We start from the raw sequence: 14,650 nt of genomic DNA on the forward strand, positions 1-14,650 counted from the left end.
AGCCATGAGCAAGAGTGAGAGGCCTTGAATTCAAGACCCAGTTCTGGTACAAAACACCCCCAACAGCCCATAAGTAAATGATGGCATTTCCAATTAATAACTACAGTTGAAGTTAGTTATATCTAAACATGGAAAATATGAAAATGTCCAGTACTTACATCTATCAAATCAGAAAGATCATGGATATAATACTTGAACACTGAGGCATTGGTTGCTTCCAGCGTTAGGAGATATTCATTACGTGCTTTAATTGATTTTAACTTATTTTCCGAATATTTTGCTTGTCTCTGGGAAAAAAAAAAAAGAGCAAAGCCATTTTAAAAACAAGCCAGAGAAACATATATCCATTTTTTAGTAATCTAAGCAACTTCACATATACAAGTGACCCTCAAAATCCATTGGGAAGCCGGGCTCTGGTGGCTCAAGCCTGTAATCCTAGCTACTCAGGAGGCTGAGATCTGAGGATCATGGTTCAAAGCCAGCCCGGGCAGGAGAGACCGTGAGACTCCTATCTCCAATAAACCACCAGAAAACCGGAAGTGGCGCTGTAGCTCAAGTGGTAGAGCGCTCGCCTTGAGCTGAAGAGCTGAGGGACAGCGCCCAGGCCCAGAGTTCAAGCCCCACGACCGACAAAAAAAAAAAAAAAAAAAAAAAAAAAAAAAATCCATTGGGAAGAGTATATTTTTAATGTGATTTAAATAATGAAGTAAAATAACCAAGCTATGAGGAGTAATGATGAATTTGGGCCTGAGATCCATGTACAATGAACTCTCTCAGTAAATATTCAAGCTCTTACGATAATACTGGACACTTAACACACATACACACCCCCCCATCCACTAATATCCAGCTATTACTAGATGATCCTCACATACCCTCAAACCAGGGGATAATCATTCATGATGGTGGATGTCAGCTAGGGCACAGTGTTTTTTCTGTTTGTTTTTGCCAATACTGACATCCTAGCTGCTGTCCCTGAGCTTCTGTTTTGCTCAAAGCCAGTGTTCTACCACTTGAACCACCACTGCTGGCTTTTCTGTGGTTACTTGAAGACTCATGGATTTTCTTGCCTGGCCTAGCTTCAAACCTTGACAGATCTCAGCCTCCAGAGCAACTAGGTGGCAAGCCAGGTGCCCTGTGGCATCAGTGTTTAGAGTGTTTTCTATATCTGGTCTCCTCAACAAAGGTCAGAAGGGCTTTGCTGTGCATTGTCGCCTACCTTTTCTTTCATTTTCTCAATTTTCTTTACAGAGCTTCGCCGCTGATGTCTCTCTTCAAGTCGGATATGGAAGACAGGATCACCAGATCTTCCGATTTGCTTTTCCTCTTGCTTCTCAGCCTCCTTCAGTTTGCTCTCAGCACTCATGCTCTCAGCGTGGTACATGTGGTACGTTTTCATCACCTGAGGATGAGGGATGCACACCATTAAAAGATGTCTGCCCATGACTTAACAGAGTGAATGAGGATCACTGAATGACAGAAGTGTCAAACACATCACCTTCCAACTGTCAGGTAAAGCCAGATCGTTAGTAAAATAGATGAATTATGGCCTACTGCTTCTACCTAAACCAAACAGCTAAGCAAATTCACCTGCCAGGGAGCAGCATTTTGGGGATAGGTTTTGATGGAAAAAATGACTTACAGAGTCTGATGTACATTTTTCAATGTACTTGAAAAGTTCTCTTCAGCTTAAAAGTATTTCTCTGAAATCTCCACTGCATTATTAATTGGCAGGATAAACTATTTATTCACGGATGTGTTTTAGCCCAACCAAAACTTTAAATAAAACTCAAGTCTTTACTAAGGGAAATTTATTGCTCAAAAACCACTAGTCAAAATATCAAAAGTTTTAGTTTAAAAATGTATTATTGACTACAAAGAAATACTTAAATTTCAGTATAGAAAATATCGCATACTAAAAAGGAAAAAAATAAAAAGGACAAGATAACTAAATCTTTTTGGCATATAAACTCCCAGTCATTTTCTTATGAAAAAGCACACACATATTCACATACAAGCTCAATTACATACTTCATTTAAGATTATCATATAAAATCTTTGCCTTTAAATGTATGGGATCATTATGTATGCAGAATTTCAATATCATTTTTCACATAATACACTCCTATTTCACTGAATATTCTTCTAAAATGTAATTTTAAGGAATGTATGACATTTCTTTATATGACTATGCCAATTAATTAATTCTTTGTTGTTGAGCATTTTAAGATCATTTCAACCTTATTCTTTAAAGAGTTGCTGGAAAACTTTCATGTATATTCTATTCTCTTGAAACAGTACATTTAATTTGCATTTTGGCAAAATTTAGGAATATTTACATAAAACATACAATTTTTATAATGTATCTCTTTCATAAATATGGAAACTATAAATACTCAATTTTTTTGGTAATTATTGTTACAAAAGTACTAAGCCACACAATTATGTCATCTTTTCTAGGATAAATTTTAGAAGTAGAATCATAGTTAAAAAATAGGCAAGGGCTGGAATGTGGCTTAGTGGTAGAGTGCTTGCCTAGCATGCATGAAACCCTGGGTTCACTTCCTCAGCACCACATACACAGAAAAAGCCAGAAGTGGTGCTGTGGCTCAAGTGGTAGAGTGCTAGCCTTGAGCAAAAGAAGCTCATCGACAGTACCCACGTCCTGAGTTCAAGCCCCAAGACTGACAAAAAAAAAAAAGAAAAGGCAAATACATTGACAATTTTATACTCTGCTAAATTATAAAACAAAGCAACTAAACTGATTTGTAACATTATATCTCAATTTGCACAACATAGAGGTCTAGTAAATATTTTCTCACACAATAAGTAAAGGTATTCATAACTTATTCTTAGAATAATATCTATGTATAATCTCTGTACTCTTAACACACAGAAGATTAATAGTCACATCTTTTTAGATGTTTTTATCTGAAAAATGACAGCTTCCCAATGTAATTTTAATGTTCTGTTACATTCAGAATCAGACATCCTGGTAAGTATTTAAGTCTGTGTATATTTTGCACACAATTCTGCTCCTTAGAGACACGACAGACATAGGTGTGACTTTCAATGCAATGGGGGCAAGGAGGAACATAGCAGTTCTGAGTGTCCACAATCAGTATCATAACATAATAAAATTCACCTTCCCAGGAGACACACTACTCATAAAAATTATTTAGATTTAATTTTATAACTAAGGTAGAGTTACTAAGGAGTTGAGACTCATGTAGCACTTAAATATTATATTCTAGAACTCATATGAGTTTTAAAAGAGATTGAGACCTGGAAGGCCCATGGGGATGAATGTGTTTAACCATGTAAGATGGCTGGTCTGTTCACTGCAACCTCATTTTTTGGCGTGATGGTGGTAATGGGTTTTGAACTCAGGGACCTGATTTTCCACTGATTATTTTTAGGATAAGGTATCACTTCCCACCCTGCTGTGAACCTGAACTCAATCTGCCTACGTTTAGGCTTTCCATTTTCCTCTGGAATAACAAACACATGCTACCAAGTCTAGTGTTGCTTCCATGGAGATGGGAGTCACAGGAACTATTTGGCCCAGGATGGTTTGGAATTGCAATCCTTCCAATCTCAGTCTCTCATGTATGCCACTCTACCAGCTATGGATTTGAAAAGTGTCTTGTGCATTTTTTTTTTTTTTACCCTGGCTAGCCTCAAACTGTGCTCCTCCCATTCCCAGCCTCCCAAATAGCTAGGGAGGTAAAGTGTGAACCAATGCTGTTTGGCTAGCAACACTCATTTTTAAGGTGACTGGAAAATATAGTGTTTCAAAAGTACGTGGGGGTGGGAATCATGCAGAAGAGGGATGAAGAGAGAAAAGGAGGAGTGCAGTTATGAAATTCAATGCATATTGTACAAAATTAAGAAAATGAGGAAAGAGATGGGGTTGGGAAGGAAGAGAGTGATGAAAGAGAGGACATTGCTCAAGAATAATTGAATCTCTATATTGCTTTGTTGAATGGCAACTCCTCTGTACAACTACTTAAAAATAAAAATAAAATTTAAGAAAGCACGGTATGAAGATCCTTGTTTTCATAAAATCTGATGGCCTTCCTGAAAAAAAATTCAACGAGCAAGAACAAAGTAAGAGCTAAACTGAGGCAGCCTTTTCTGAGCTACGTGCCTTTGGAAAGCCATCTGTTTTTGGTAATGATTGAACCTGGGGGATGTTGCGTTGTCCATTCCAGTTGAAAAGAGAAATAAAACAGCATTAGGAAGCAGCTGGCAGCTGCGGAATGAAAAAGGAGTCACCCTGCAGCTGGGCAAACAGCAAGGTCAGTGAATCCTGTGCACACCTTGCATTTTTAGGCTCTGCTCTGTTTATAGTCCCTGCCTGAAGCAAACCCACATACCATTTAGGTACCGGTGCCAGCTGTATCTTAAAGTGACTAGTGAAAAAACCAAACCCTCACACATACGTGTCCTGCCCTACTCCCAGAACTGCTTGGCTGTCTGTTTTCTTACAAATAACTCCAATCTTACATGGACCGAAGGCACCCAGATAGCCTTGGGTATCTGAGAAGTAACTTTTCATATAGCACAAAACACAGACCAACCAGTCCTCCTGACTCTTATATGGTGTGGATACTAAGGGCTGATAGGAGCAATCCATCTGCATAAACTAGGCCCTCCTATGGGAGGAAGCATACTGAGCTGAATATAATGAGTCTCGCACAGGAGGAAGTATGCTGAGGTATTTCTTCCTAATTAGTCTAGCTTGGAAGGAAATTATTTGAGTCCTATCCTAACATTAAGCCTGAAAGAGGTATAAATATCTTTCCATAATGGGGTTTAGTAAAACAGCCGAGGATTCTCTGCCTGATTCACTGAGAACAGATTTCCAGAGAATAGATTTCTTCATTCACGTTTCCAATTTGTCTTTGGATTGCCATGATTGGCTAAGAGGTTAACAGTTGTGATGAATGAATTTGAAAAGTTGGAAAGAAAAACTGTTAAAAGCGTTTGGAGAATTCTAATTGCAGATAACGAATGCAAGTACGCACAGCATTTTTTAAAAAAAAACATAAGCTGTTGACAGAAATCAAATGGGCTTTGTATTTAAAATAAAATGTCAATTCTTTTTTCTCAGAGTAGAGAGAAAAAGCTTTTCTTTTTTTAAAGGTACATTTTGAATATACACTTCAAGGAAATAACAGCTCCTCCTTTAGTTAATGCAAACACAAGTCTTTGCATAGCAAATGGCATGATGGGCTATTTACCTGGAGTTTAGATTCCTAGTTTCCTATTTTAATTCTTTTCTATTATGACTTCACACACAATTCTCCATTCAACATACATGATTTATTTATCTTTGCTCACCTGCACAAAAAAATATAGTCACAACATTGATTTCATTGTGAGACTGGAGGATCATCTATAATAATCTTAGCATCAAAGCCATCGGTTTTATGTTTTTCCTTAATGAAAGGCCCATATTGTATATATTTCAAATTAAAACAATCAAAATATTTATAGTAACTCTTAATACTTAAGTGTTAAGAAATCATTATGAATCTGAAAACAAGGTATGCGCTAGAGAAGATGAATGGACTAAGGCTATAGCTACTTGTTTTTGACTTCTAACTCAGAAGTTAGAAGACACTAATGTAGGGATGGTTATCTAACATCTCTGCTAACCCAACACAGGTCTTGTGAATGACAAATTGTGTGTCTGTCCATAATTGTTTCACTGGAGTATTTTACTCTATATGCGTATATCTATCTATGCAATATATGCCACCACTACAGGTAGGTACACATACCTGCATGTCTATTAATTTAGCAATCATTATATAATACTTACAATGTGATAGACATTGTTCTATAAGTACCATAGGAATAACTTGTCTAATTTTTTTTCAGTATCAGAGATTGAACTCAGGGCCCTGAACTTGTTCCCTGGTCTTTATCTGTTCTTCAGGTTCATTTGTCTCCTAAAAATCCTTTATCCCCTTCTATAATCCACTCCTCCCCAACAAGCCCCCAGCCTCCTTTCCCCACCAAGAGCTATTTGGTCCCACGTGGAATTGTCATATGTAGTATGATTCTTGTCCACTTGCATAGTAATAAATATGCATGCATCCTCTCCTGTTAATTGGTCTATTGTCATTTGAATTCAATTATTGAACTTCAGGAAGATAGAAAGTTTGTGGGGGATTTTTTGCCTCTACATAATTTAACCTTTCTGTAACTCAGTTTCCCTACTGTGCAATCAAAATCACAAAACTGCTCACTGTTCGGGGCAGTTGGTAGTAATCTAAAGAGCACAGAAGAAAGAGGTTGACATCGATTAACTGCACACAGTAACTATGGATATTTGAAGGAAATATAAAGAATAATTCATTTTATTATTAGGTAATAAGTTTTCTCTAATTGGAAGGACGATCATTTCTGATGAACTAGAGGGAAAGAATTAGCAATACTTCTGTTTATGTAGATGTTAGGAATTTTAATGATTTCAGTTTTTAGAATGGCAGGGAGGGTCAGATGTACTAAGAATAGGATGTCTCAACAGTTTATCAAGGTACATGGTGGCTACATTAAAGTGAAATCAACATGACAGGTGGAATTTATCATCATATGATAGCTACAATCCCAACAAATGCTTTAAATTTGTCTGGGACTCTGGAGCCTGCAGGCTAGGGACTGCCAACCAAGCAAATGACAAGGCTGTTGTGTGTGTGTGGGGGGGGGGGGGGTGGGGGCGGGAGGGCACAGAATAAAGAAAACAAAGGAAAAGTAGACAGCACATGGGTAAAGGGAGAAAATAAAAGCTAATAGGATCGTGAAAATAATGACATTCTGTCCAGTGCAGTGTTAAGGATTTTCTCTCAGGGCTAATTATATGGAGTAGCATTTTTTTAGCGGGAAGTGCTTTCGTTTATGAAACAACAGATTTGTGTTTGGTGCTGGTTAGGCTGGAAAAGAGCTGTGTAACCTCAGCCTTTCTCTGACCCGCTGTGGGGCATTGTGTAGAAGAGAGGATGTGACAAAATAGGTCTCCCTTCCTGCTGTAGATCAGCTACTCAAACGACACACTTCAGATCCTTTGGAGAGTATGGAATGAAAGGATAGAAACTACAGAACTCATGGGTACAGAAGTTTCTTTCCAAGAGAATTTTCATACATCCTCTTGAGAGAGAGAGAGAGAGAGAGAGAATATTCAATAAAGCTCAGGGGAAATAGAGCAGGACTGAAAATAAGAGGTAGCATCTCTAGGCTTCTTGAAAGCCAAGATATTGCTATCACTGTCCAGTTCCATGAGAAAAGATACATTGCATAGTTCTGGCCTTGGAAAACATTAAAAAAAAAAATCAAAGTTCGGTTCCCACTGAATGCTTATTGCTTATTATTAAGGACAATCCTTAATAGAACCAGAGTAATTCAAGAGCTCTCTGCATATGAAAATAGCATTTACACTGTTTGTGTTTTCTGCGAGAGGTGGACTGCTTTCTTCCCCATCTTCAGGATCTTGTGTTCTCGTCTTGGAAATCTGGGAAGTGAGCTCTGCTGGACATAGCTAGTCCACGTGATCTCTTAGGCTTTTCTCAACTCTAAAATCCTATTGCTATGAAGTTCAGCTTTTCAGATAATAATCTGAATGACAGCAACTAAAGGGGTTGATTCTTCTCAGTGTCCGGGTAGATGGCAGATACATTTTTACCGAAAAGAAAAACACCATGGAAGTGGAGGTGTGGCTGAAGGGGCAGAGTGCCAGCCTTAGGCAAAAAAAAAAAAAAGCCAACCTATATAGTCTGAGGTCCCAAGTTCGAGCACCAGTACAGGTGACAAAAACAAGCAAGCAAACAAAAAAAACCAAAGCCTCAGAAAACCAACAAACTATACTAATAATCTCCTCATGCTTCTGTGGACTTGAGAAAGCCAGCACTATAGCAGACGATGCTAGGCATATAAGATGCCTCTGGAATTCTCCAGAGGTTTTCATCTACTCTGCCTCAGAGAGAATATCCAGAAATGAACTCTGCCTCTTGTCGTCTGTCTGGCGCACTGCTATATTGATGAACTTGATTCAGGGTTATCTATCATTGCAGGAACTTTAATTAGCTCCCCGACTGATTATTGATCAACCATCAAGGGCTCATTAGGGAGAAAACCCAGAAGTCCTTGGCAGGTACGAGGCTGACACACAGATAAGGAACATGCTTCTATTTTCAACGGCTGCGTTGAAGCTAAGGTAGGACATTAGTATTTTCAAAATGGTAAACTGAATAATATTTCTAAGCATTAATAATACAAATTATAATTTAGCTTCATAAGATTTTGCATCATTCATAAAAATAAATGATACACAACTCATATAAAGACCATAAATTATTTTATAGCTCATGAAAAAGAAAATATTTCTATTTGTAAGGGAGTAAGCTGTATTTACTGATCAGTGTGAGCTCGCTCAATTTCCAGCAGTTATTAGAGGCAGTTTCTAATTTTAGGTTTGAGTCATGGACATGACTGCTGGTTTCTTTTAATCACTAAGAAACTTCTGACAAACATTCACACTCAGTAAGAATATCCCCAGTTCTCTGTTCCACACATAGGTCTCCTTCTTTGTCTTCATGAATATTACTAGAAATCCAATTACATTTTATTCTTTACTGACTGTGCTAGTTCATTAGATCATAAGACAATTTTTCATCACCATAATCAACAATTTCATATTAAGACACATACGAACCTACTTTTCATTATCAGACAATTTTAACATGGAGTATCATCTTACCCAATAAGTTCCTTGGTTTGCCAAAGATTATCATGCTTTCTTATCTTTCAGTATTTCATTGTTTGGAAATAGAGAAGTGAGGGCAGTATTTGAAGAAAGCTGAGCTCAAAGCCAGCACTGGGGGCTCACACCTTAATCTTAGCTACTCAGGAGTCTGAGATCTTAAGATCCTGGTTCAAAGCCAGCTGAGGGAGATAAATTGGAGAAATTTTTATTTCTAATTAGCCAGGAAAAAGATGGAAGTGGAGGTGTGGCTCAAGTGATAGAGTGACATTCATGAGCAAAAAAACTCAGCAAAAGTGTGAGATCTTGGGTTTAAGACCCAGTACTGGTGTGCAAACAGGCATACACACACACACACACACACACACACACACACACACACACACACACACACGGCTGAACTCAGTACCCTACTTTTGTTTTTGCTTTTTTTAAATCACTGACTGGCTAACATTTTAACAATAGCAGAGGCCTTGGAGTTCTCTACCCAAGCAATGTAGTTTCCCAGACTCCTATTTGGAAATACCCCTCCTGCCAGCCTATATCATGAAACTCAGGCTTCTGCTTCTTCAGGAAGCCTCTAGAATGGAGGCCTCTATCTGCCCCAGCATCTAGCACTGTAGGTAGGAATAGCTCACCAATTTGGCTCACTGATGACAGAACTGAGTGCTGCTCTTGGATGACATTGCCTCCTTTTCAGACCCCCCTTCCCATCAGCCACTTGGTATGTATGACCTGGGTGCAAGAGAGTTAATTCTAAAACCAGAATACTTTTAGAATTTGCCATTTAACTGACTTAGACACAGTGCACAAATTCAGAGATTTAGGTTGAATGCCAAGTAACTTCATGCCATAAACTCAGGACCTTCCAAGTCAAGACCCCCTCACATACTTGCCAAAGAGCCACCCTCCAGAAAAGATCACTGTCTTAAAAAGAGAGCTCATTCTATTTCTGAACAACACTAATAATTAAACTCAGAATTCAGGCTGCCTGAGTTTAAATCCTACTCTTGCCTGTTACCATGCTCCTTAGTTTGTTCACATATAAATTAGGAATAAGAATAGTAGCTATAAGGTTCTGGTGAAGAGATAATGAATTCATACATAACAGGCTCTTGCAATGTAACTGGCGCATAATGAATTCTTAATGAATTCGATTACAATGAACAACACAGCGTACCCTTCCTATGATATTTGCTATGGTCCATGATGTCTCCCACATTTATACTGTGGCATCTTAACTGTAAGGTGATGGGATTAGGGGAATACAATCAGGTAATTAGGTCAGAGGAAGAAAGTCCTCATAAATGAATGTAGTGCCAATACAACATAGGCCTTTCCTCATCTCAGACTTCTTAGTCTTTAGAATGATGTGAAATAAATTTCTGTTGCATAAAATCTACCTAGTATATAGTGTTTTGTTATAACAGCCCAAGCAGATGAAGGCAGTAGTTTTTAAGCCTACAAGAGTCCGAGCCCAAGAAAGGCTTATTTGTATATTTCTATATATGTGCAAGGGCTGGGGAGCAAAGTGGGAGTCTTTGTTTTATGGATCAAAGAAATGGGCTACAAAGAGACTTAACGCTTGCCCAACAAGTCAATAACGTCAGGCACCAGGAAGGTTATCTAGAAAGTTCTTCATAGTTCTTTCCTATGAAGTCTTCAGAGGCATTGAAATATAAATTAAATCTACTGAAAAAAATAGCCACAAGTTCATGCATGGAATATATATTAACTCAGGTCACAGTGAAGCAATAGCTTTGGGTTGCAAAGGAGAAGTTATGAGCAGTTGGCACCGTTGAAGAGGAAAGCTCATACATAATGAAAGAGCATCAAGGTACTAGAATTTCAAAGTCACCTGTGACTTTAAATATTTAGTTCTTTTCAGGAAAGTGTTTCACACATCTTCAATGTTGCGTGTGTACCAGGCATCTAAGTTACAAAGTGCAGTATATAAAATATTTAAGGAGAGGACACAAGACATCTGGAATCTAAAAAGTCATAAAAAGATGCTTAGAATTACAGCTTCAACTGAAATAGAAACTCAGGTGCAGAAACCTGTTCTTTCTATGAACAATAGTTCGGAATTTCACACATACCTCCTGTCCCTCAAATTAAATACTCCTCACTCTATTAAAAAAGAATAAAAAGAAGAAAGTGAGAGGCTTTGTTAATCTGTGCAAAAGAGCCTTTTGAATTTTCGAACAGCTTTTGAGTGTGTAGATTTTCTTTGTTGTTGCCCGTGTGTGTGTGTGTGTGTGTGTGTGTGTGTGTGTGTGTGTGCGCGCGCGCACGCGCGTGCGCTTCTGCTTAAATTATCTCATTTTAGTAATGGTCTGGGAAATCATTCAACTTCTGATTTCTCCCTGTATAATAGCTCTAGAAAGAAATTCTATGAATGTATCTTGTGCTTTTCCTAACTCTAGGAGTTGGTTCATGCTGCTTCTTTCGCTTGGATGGCTTTCTCCTCTCCCACCTGTCCTATTATTGTAAGCCTGACTATGCTTGTAAATCCATTCTCAGACCTTTTCCTCTGCAATTTTTCCTCAATCCTCAATGTGTAGCTCATTGTTGAATCTCCAAGCTTCTCTGTCTGAGCCTGTTGGTACATGATGATTGTTAGTCTGCAGGGGATTTGTTCCAAGATCCCTCAACAATATCACAATCTGTGTGGGGATGCTCAAGCCCTTTATAAAAAATGGCATAAGCTATGCCATCTGCCTGCATTTCTTCAATCATGTATACATAACTTAAAATACCTAATGATATGTAAATAAATGGGTGGTATTCTGTATTGTGCAGGGAATAATGACAAATTGTGTATACATTCCATAGAGAGCTTGAATTCAGGGCCTCTCTCATTGCTAGTGTTCTAACATATGTACCATGTGTCCAGTCTGGCTTTTTGCTGGTTGATTAGAGAAAACTTGTCTACTGGAGCCCCATATTTCAGCCTTCTGAGTACCCAGGATTATACAAGTGAGCTACTGGCACCAGGCTTAACTTCGATTTTTTTTTTTCTTCTGGTACTGGGGCTTGAATGCAGGGCCTCACACTCTTGGTTAGCTTTTCCCACTCACAGTGGCACTCTACCACTTGAGCCATGCCTCCAGTTCCAGGACCTTATTTTAAAAAAAAAATAGTTTCCATCCACAGTTGTTTAATCCACAGATGGAAAGCCCTTGGGCAGAGGGGGAACTGTAATGGTCCATTTTTGTTATAATCTCCAGTTAAAAAGCGAGCAAAGTATGTGGCTAACACCCTTACCCTAGTCTGGACTTCCCTGCTGTGTGGTCTTGGGCAAGGTACTTCTCTGTGCCTCCACTGTCTCATAGGGCTGTTGCAGCAATCTAAAGAGCTAATGGGAAGTACAGTATCATATTTTGTACTTGCCCTCTGCTACACTAAAACCCCTGAGAAGGCCTGGTCATACCTGAGGCTTCTGGCATGCAGGATACGCACACACCTCACAGGAACCTACTTGCTATTCTGAATGCAAGTAAAGCATGAGTTTCTTTGTGTGTGTGTGTGTGTGTGTGTGTGTGTGTGTGTATTATTGTTATTGTAGAGGTGATACACAGAGGGGTTACAGTAATGTAAGGCAGGTAATGAGTACATTTCTTTTTAAACCATGTCTCTTCTTTCCCTGTTCTGTTTTGTGTCCCTCCCATCCCCATCCACAAGTTGTCTAGTTCATTTTCCACATAGTGTCTAGTGAGTATCCTTGTTGCATTTGCTCACCTTTTGTTTCATTTTTCCTGTGCCCCTTAACCTCCTGAAGACAAATAAACTAACAAAGAAGACAAAGGGAAAAGACAACAAATACAGCAACAACAAAAATCTCTAAACAAAAGTGTAAGTTTTAATTCCAACCTGGCTGAATTAGCTCTAGGGCTTTAATGAAGTGCTTTACACTTCTGGGTTTTGGGATAGTCTTCCAAAAAGAGGAGGCTTTCCTGCCTTCTGCCTCCTTCCTTCATGGGTTTAGAACTCAGAGTGTCATATTAAGCAAGTGCTCTACCACTTGAGTCACACACTCAGCCCTGCTTCAGTCATTTCTTTCTTTCTTCTTTTTTTTTTTTTTGGACGTGGGGCCTGGGCACTAGCCCTCAGCTCTTCAGCTCAAGGCTAGCACTCTACCACTTGAGCCACAGCGCCACTTCCAGCTTTTTCTGCTTATGTGCTGAGGAATCGAATCCAGGGCCTCATGCATGCAAGGCAAGCACTTTACCACTGAGCTACCTTCCAGGCCAAGTTTGGTCATTTCTAAATTCCCATTTCTTGCTAAAATTCTATCAGGCTATGATAAGTACTAAGTTCATGTAATCTTGTGAGTTAAAAATTAGACAGGAAGAGGTAAGTTGAACTGGCTCACCTATAATTCAACTGATTTACATCTTTATTTACTTCACATGATCTCTTGCATCCCTAATAGTTAGCATTTCTGGCTTATAACTTGTTTTGGAAAAAGCACCACATGTAATTAACACTAAATTTATGTCCAGCAGCTGAGTGCTGGTGGCTCACACCTGTAATCCTAGCTACTTAGGAGGCTGAGATCTGAGGATCATGGTCCAAAGCCAGCCTGGGCAGGAAGGTCTGTGAGACTCTTATTTCCAATAAACTACTCAGAAAAAGCTGGAAGTGGTGTTGTGACTCAGTGGTAGGGCAGTAGCTTTAAGTACAGGGAGGCTCAGAGATAGAGCCTTGGCCCTGAATTCAAGCCCCAGGATGAGAAAAAAAATGCATATTATATATATACATATATAGGCTTGCTAAATAATAATAAATAGAAATATGCATCTTTGTTGTGTGTATATGTGTGCACACACGTGTGCACAACACACACATATATATACACACACGTGCACACGCATGCATGCTGGTCTTAGGGCTTGAACTCAGGGCTTGAGCACTGTCCCTGAGCATTTTTTTCTCAAGCCTAGCTCTGGAGCCACAGCTCCACTTTGGCTATTTGTTGGTGGTTAATTGGAGATAAGAGTCTCACTGAGTTTCCTGCCCTGGCTGGCTTTGAACCTCAATCTTCAGATCTTAACTTCTAAGTAGCTAGGATTACAGGCATGAGCCACTGGTGCCTGGGTAAAACTAAACATCTTAATCACCCAATAAAAGCCATTCATATTAAAGTATCAAAGCATCCAAACCATTTTAAAGTCATAATGATATATTTCAGAATGTAGTAGTTTAGGTAAAATACTGTTGGACTAATAATCTTAATATGAAACCTTTTTAGATATATTTTCTTTTCTTTTTTCTTTTTGGATTATAGTGAAGTATACAAATGCTTTCTCTCATTTATTTAGTTTTTATTTTTGCTGGTTTGGGGACTTGAATTCAAGGCCTGGATGCTGTCTCTGAGCTTCTTTTGCCCAATTGCTCTACCACTTGAACCACAGCACCACTTCTAGCTTTTTTGAGTAGTTTATTGGAGAAAAGAGCCTCACAGATTTTCCTGCCTGTGCTGGCTTCAAACCACGATCCTCAGATCTCAGCCTCCTGAGTAGCTAAGATTACAGGTGTGAGCCACTGGCACCCGGCTCTTTCTCATTTTTAAGTGAGGGCCAGAGAGGAATTCCTACTGCTTATTTGCAAGACAGCCATGTTGTGGTTTAAAAGCACCAGATGTAGCTGATTCTCAAATCTTATTGAGAAAACTAGAACTCTAAGCAGGAGCTCAAGAACAATTAATATGGTAAATAATGCTGCAATAAATATAGTCGAGCTGGTATATGACCCTCAGTAGATGAATGGATCAAGAAAATGTGGTATATATACATAATGGAATTCTATGCCTCCATCAGAAAGAATGACATTGCCCCATTTTTAGGAAATGGAAAGACTTGGAAAAAATTATAAGTGAAG

General features: G+C 38.8%; 1 protein-coding gene across 1 annotated transcript in view; it reads right to left on the reverse strand.

Annotated features, from left to right (window-relative positions):
- Positions 1 to 14,650, reverse strand: part of Srgap1 (SLIT-ROBO Rho GTPase activating protein 1) — a 128,539-nt gene that overhangs the window by 76,291 nt on the left and 37,598 nt on the right. The window contains exons 4-5 of the mRNA XM_042698752.1: positions 1,220 to 1,402; positions 159 to 287 (exon numbers count right to left, since the gene is read on the reverse strand). Of these exons, the coding sequence (XP_042554686.1) occupies positions 159 to 287; positions 1,220 to 1,402 (312 nt within the window). The remainder of the gene's footprint in view (positions 1 to 158; positions 288 to 1,219; positions 1,403 to 14,650) is intronic.

This window comes from Dipodomys spectabilis, unplaced genomic scaffold (assembly GCF_019054845.1).
Source record: "Dipodomys spectabilis isolate Male_0828 unplaced genomic scaffold, ASM1905484v1 ptg000234l, whole genome shotgun sequence".
NCBI lineage: Eukaryota > Metazoa > Chordata > Mammalia > Rodentia > Heteromyidae > Dipodomys > Dipodomys spectabilis.